At 38.8% G+C, this 6,000-nt stretch overlaps 1 protein-coding gene across 2 annotated transcripts in view; it reads left to right on the top strand.

The window, feature by feature from the left end:
• The window catches only part of TFB1M (transcription factor B1, mitochondrial), a 65,387-nt gene that overhangs the window by 13,795 nt on the left and 45,592 nt on the right, over positions 1-6,000 (top strand). For both annotated transcript variants that reach the window (XM_010840856.1, XM_010840855.1), the window contains exon 3: positions 5,424-5,532. In XM_010840856.1, coding sequence (XP_010839158.1) covers positions 5,424-5,532 — 109 coding nt within the window. The remainder of the gene's footprint in view (positions 1-5,423; positions 5,533-6,000) is intronic.

The following is a 6,000-nucleotide window of genomic DNA, read 5'->3' as shown; positions in this document are numbered from 1 at the left end:
ATATAGTTCAGTATGTTGGCTTCAGGATCTGACATCTCTAGGATTGGTACAATGTAAAGCTCTCACAATCTACATACTTTGTATGCTTCCTTTATCACAGTTTGGTTTTCTTCTTTTACAGCCTTATTTAATGAATGCTTTTTACTCAAAGCTTGCTTATGTCTCGTTTTGGGAAAATACAGGATTGAAAATGGTAGAACAATTTGAGTGTCTGTAAAATTACTCATTTGGCTATCATTAGTGCCTGCATGGATCATCGGTGGTGCCTTTGAGGTCAATATGAGGCAACACTCCCAGAGTTCTGAGGTGTAACAGGCTCCAGTGTTGTTCCTGAGGGCTGTAATAGTGATCTGTCCCGCCCTTTCGTCATTCCCCTAGTATCATCATGATAATGCGGACATTTTCTTCTCTTCGTGGGTTACGGGGTCTTTCTGTGTCGTTGCTGATTATTGTTAGGTGTTGAAATGGCTTCTGTCCATAATTATACTGTCACTTCTGTTTGTACAACTTTTTTTTTTGGCCTCCATAATTGCTCAGGGCCTTCACATAAACCTGTGAACAGCAGCATTCATTCCTTCTGCAGTGGGGAGTGGGAAGGGGAAAGCTCGAGCTGCAGAGCTGTCCTGGAAAAAGTAGACCTCTTAAAGAAAGAACAGGAGGACCTGGTGTGTCATTGACTGACACATAAGCCAGAAGGGGAATCCAAAAAACTAGCACTTTAAACTTGGGAAAGGAAGGTAAATGTGTATTTTTACCAGTTTCCTGGTATGTAGCTGCGTGTGTCAAGGTGGAAAATAATATTTCAAACATGGTTGAAGTTATCAGAGCATGTAATTAATGCCGCAGAGCCAAATTTACCTTGTTTTATTTTAGCCTTAATTACTCGTTACTTTCTATATATTGACATTGTGAAACATAAGCTTTTAATTCTGCCTCTTTGTTTTTGGTATGCTTATTTGTTTTGTTTTAATTATGTGAAGCATAATTACAGAAGAAAATTTAATGTTCTTCATTGATGGTAAATGCTGCCATTAAATACAATTTTTATACGGTAAAAGCCTGTCCTATAGAGCAAGATCCCCCTTTTTTTGTAATATGTCTAAGTTATTATATTTTCTAAGTTTGTCTGGAACTCATCAGGTAAGTTTTAGCAAATCATGGCAACTTAAAATAATCCATAAGTACATTAATATCAGAGGTACACAATTATTTTTGCTAAACTACCGTGGCTAAACAGATCAAACTAGATGATTCCCATAACTTAAAATGCTTAGCCTTTAATCAGCATATGCATTTCAGCTACGCATTTCTCCAACATCACATGTATAATTGACTTATCAGTGAAGTAAATCTTTGCAAGTTTCTGAACCTTTCAAATTTTAGGGGCCCCGAATATTGTAGGCTAGGAGAGGAGTTTTCCAGCATCATAGAAAACTGAATGCCATTTGATCATACATTTATTCATTCACTTGTCAAATACATATAAAGCACCTACTGTGTATGGTTGCAGCCGCAGGGGATATTGAAGTAGATAAGAAACAGGTGCCCTTAAGGGGCCTCTGTTGTTACAGGGGAAAGAAACCTGTATATCCATGATTATAATACACAACGCTATAAAGAAGCGTGTGCAAGGCACATTGTTGACCCAGAGGTGTGAGTGATCTACAGCTAGGTGCCTTGGTCCATGTCTCCTCCATGGCTTTTGTGATGGTGCTTTCATCCTTCCTCAGTTGCCTGAATTAGTCAGAGGAGAGATAGGATGAGAAGATGATCCGGGGAATGCTAAGGGCAAAAGTTCGTTGAATTGGAGCCAAGGTTCTCTGAGTTCCCTGAACTGAGATTTAATATGGGAAGAGGGTCACCTCTTCTTTTCTTCCTTTTGTAACCTACTTTATTTTTTTAACTTTTTATTTTATATTGGAGAATAGCCAATAACAATAATAGTTTCAGGTGGATAGCAAAGGGACTCAGCCATACATATACTTATACACGTATCCATTTTCCCCGACTCCCTCCCATCCAGGCTGCCAGTAACATTGAGCAAAGTTCCCTGTGCTCTACAGTAGGGGGACCTTGTGGTTGTCCACTTTAAATATTGCAGTGTGTACATGTCGGTACCAAACCCCCTATGTCTTCCCCACACTGTTCTTTAGATGTGCTTGTTTTCATTGATTTTACTCTCTTGCATGTTAACTTTATAAGCTCATGGGTTGCATCTGGCTGTTGGTTTTTTATTAAGGACTTTAAGAATCAAGTTTGGTTTTGAGTCTAGGGCACTTAACACATGCACATTTATAGATGGCTTACCTGTAAGCCTCCTTTTAGTTAGGTGCCAACACGTCAGTACTACGAGAGCATTTCTTAAGGTGTGATGTTAAGGTGGATGAGAAGGAGGGAAAAAAAGATAAAGGAAAGAAGTACTTCTCTTTTTCACTCAGAAAAACTGAAGAAAGGAAGGACAACAAAGAGTGGAAGGTAGAAATTGGCCAGGAAGTAGCTTTTGTTAAAACATGCAGGATAATTCATTAGGTTGAAAGTGCCTATGGATCAGAATTACTTCAGGAGCACTCTGGTCAAGAGAGTGTCTCAGAGTGCCACGTATAGCTTGTCAGTGACATATAACTTTTCTGCCTGGTTGACTCTACTCACAGATTTAGTTAAAGATCTTGGTAATACGTAGAATCAATCCTTTGTATGTACTTAAGATATAAAGATTTAGTTAAATTAAGTTCATCTTTCATTTGATTTCTCCAAATTCTCAGTATTTCGTTATGTCTTTAGTTTCTGTTTGTTATTTTTTTTATTGACATATAGTTGCCTTCTACTGTTTTGATTTCTGCTGTTCCATTATGGTTTTTTGTAGAACATTGAATATAGGTCTCTGTGCTTTATGGTTGTTTGGTCACCAAGTCGCATCCGACTCTTGTGACCCCATGAACTATAGCCTGGTAGACTTCTCTGTCCATGGGATTTCCCAGGTAAGAATACTGGAGTGGGTTGCCATTTTCTTCTCCAGTGCTATATAGTAGGATCTTGTTTATTCATCCTATATATACAAGCTTATATCTGCTAACCCCAGCCTCCTACTTGGTCCTTCCCGAACCTCCTCCTCCCTGGCAGCCAGCAGTCTGTTCTCTGACTCATCCATGATTCTGTTTCTGTTTCATAGGTAAATGCATTTGTGTTGTTTTTTTAGATTCCATGTATATTTGTGATATCATATGATATTTGCCTTTCTGTTTCTGACTTATTTTGCTTCGTATTGATAATCTCTAGTCGCATCCATGTTACTGCAAATGGCATTGTTTCTTTCTTTTTTAATAGCTGAGTAATATTCCATTGTAGAGAAGGAAATGGCAGCCTACTCTGGTATTCTTGCCTGGAGAACCCAATGGACAGAGGAGCCTGCAGACTGCAGTCAGTGGGATCACAAAGAGTCAGACTTAGTGACTGAAAAACGATATTCCATTGTACATATGTATCACATCTTTATTCATTTGTCGATGGACATCAGGTTGTTTCACATCTTGGTAATGTGAATACTGCCACTAAAAACATTAGGGGACATGCTCAGTTCAGTTGCTCAGTCATGTCTGATTCTTTGTGACCCCATGAACTGCAGCACGCCAGGCCTCCCTGTCCATCACCAACTCCCAGAGTCCACCCAAACCCATGTCCGTCAAGTCAGCGATGCCATCCAACCATCTCATCCTCTGTTGTCCCCTTCTCCTCCTGCCCCCTCAATCTTTCCCAGCATCAGGGTCTTTTCAAATGAGTCAGCTCTTTGCATCAGGTGGCCAAAATATTGGAGTTTCAGCTTCAACATCAGTCCTTCCAATGAACACCCAGGACTGATCTCCTTAAGGATGGACTGGTTGGATCTCCTTGCAGTCCAAGGGACTCTCAAGAATCTTCTCCAACACCACAGTTCAAAAGCATCAATTCTTCGGCACTCGGCTTTCTTTATAGTCCAACTCTCACATCCATATGTGACCACTGGAAAAAGCATAGCCTTGACTAGACGGACCTTTGTTGACAAAGTAACGTTTCTGCTTTTTAATAAATGCTGTCTAGGTTGGTCATAACTTCCAAGAAGTAAGCGTCTTTTAATTTCATGGCTGCAATCACCACCTGCAGTGATTTTGGAGCCCAGAAAAATAAAGTCAGCCACTGTTTCCCATCTATTTGCCATGAAGTGATGGGACTGGATGCCATGATCTTAGTTTTCTGAATGTTGAGCTTTAAGCCAACTTTTTCACTGTCCTCTTTCACTTTCATCAAGAGGCTCTTTAGTTCTTCACTTTCTGCCATAAGGGTGGTATAGTCTGCATATCTGAGGTTATTGATATTTCTCCTGGCAATCTTGATTCCAGCTTGTGCTTCCTCCAGGCCAGCGTTTCTCATGATGTACTCTGCATATAAGTTAAATAAGCAGGGTGACAATATACAGCCTTGACGTACTCCTTTTCCTATTTGGAACCAGTCTGTTGTTCCATGTCCAGTTCTAACTGTTGCTTCCTGACCTGCATACAGGTATCTTTTTGAATTATAGTTTTATCTGGGTATGTGTCCAGGAGTGGGTTTGCTGGATCATTTGGTAATTCTGTTTTTAATTTTCTAAGGTACCTCCGTACTGTTTTCCACAGTGACTGCACCAACTTACATTCCCACCTACTGTGTAGAAGGGTTTCCTTTTCTCCACACCCTCTCCAGCGATTGTTATTTATGGACTTTTTAATGATGGCTATTCTGAGCAGTGTGAAGTGGTACCCATTGTAGTTTTGTGTTTCTCTAATGATTAGCAATATTGAGCATCTTTTCTTGTGCCTTTTGGCCATCTGTTTGTCTTTGTCGAAATGCCTATTTAGTTCCTTTGCCCATTTTTGATAGGATTTTTTGTTGTTGAGTTGTATGAGCTGTTTGTATATTTTGGAAATTAAGCTCTGTCAGTTGCATTGTTTGCATATATTTTCTCCCATTCTATAGGTTGTATTTTTGTTTATGATTTCCTTTGCTGTGCAAAAGGTTGTAAGTTTAATTAGATCCCATTTGTTTATTTTTGTTTTTATTTCTATTGCCTTGGGAGACTAGTCTCCAGTTTAAAAATGCAGGAGTCCGGTGTTTGCCAAATCTATACCGAAATACAAGCCATCTTGAGGGTCAAAATTATGTCAATATTTGTGATGTTAATAGGCTGTTGTTATACTATTATCTGCCGCCATTCCTAGTCATTCTTGTGTTGAAGTCGAACACCACAGATGTCTGTTGCAGTGGACGCAGCATGCTATTAGTTCGTTAACGATCATTCTTAGTCTCTGACTTTTCATATTAATTTAATGATGCACAGATTTGCCAGGGAAAAAATGAATTCCACTGTTCTCTAAAGCGTATGAGCTCATTTTATTGCCCTTTTTGTAAACTAGATGCTTTCTGATGCAGCACCTGGAAAACTGAGAATTGTTCATGGAGATGTCTTGACGTTTAAGATAGAAAGGGCTTTTCCAGAAAGTCTCAAAAGACAGTGGGAGGATGGTAAGTGTCTTTGGGTTGGTTTTCTTATTTTCTTTTGTAATTATTTAATTACAAATATTTGTATTATTTGTCATACATTGTAAATATTTATTATATACGTATATTAAATTAGATAATTAAATAGGTAAGGTGCATTGCAATTTTTTCTGCTTTTCCACTTTCTTCCAAAATAAAAATCAAATTGCTTTCTCTTCATCCAAATTTATCTGATACCAATATTTTTCAAATATTTTGGGGTCTGTTCATATAAACTTGCCATTTTCATGATACCATATAAAGATGGAATGAGCTAGAAAGTGTTTTCCCAATGGTGAAAAAAGTGTTTTGGTGAACAAAGCCATACCCCCCCCCTTTCTTTTGACTTTATTTCCTCTGTCTTTTACATTCAGTAACCTTCCAAGGCACTCTTCATTCATGGACAGTTTATTGGGTACCTGCTATGTGCCAGCTCCTTGGAACACACAGAAG

Source organism: Bison bison, unplaced genomic scaffold, assembly GCF_000754665.1.
Source record: "Bison bison bison isolate TAMUID 2011002044 unplaced genomic scaffold, Bison_UMD1.0 scf7180017864148, whole genome shotgun sequence".
Lineage (NCBI taxonomy): Eukaryota > Metazoa > Chordata > Mammalia > Artiodactyla > Bovidae > Bison > Bison bison.
The sequence above is the reverse complement of the archived record's forward strand: the minus strand, read 5'-3'. Positions and strand labels throughout refer to the sequence as shown.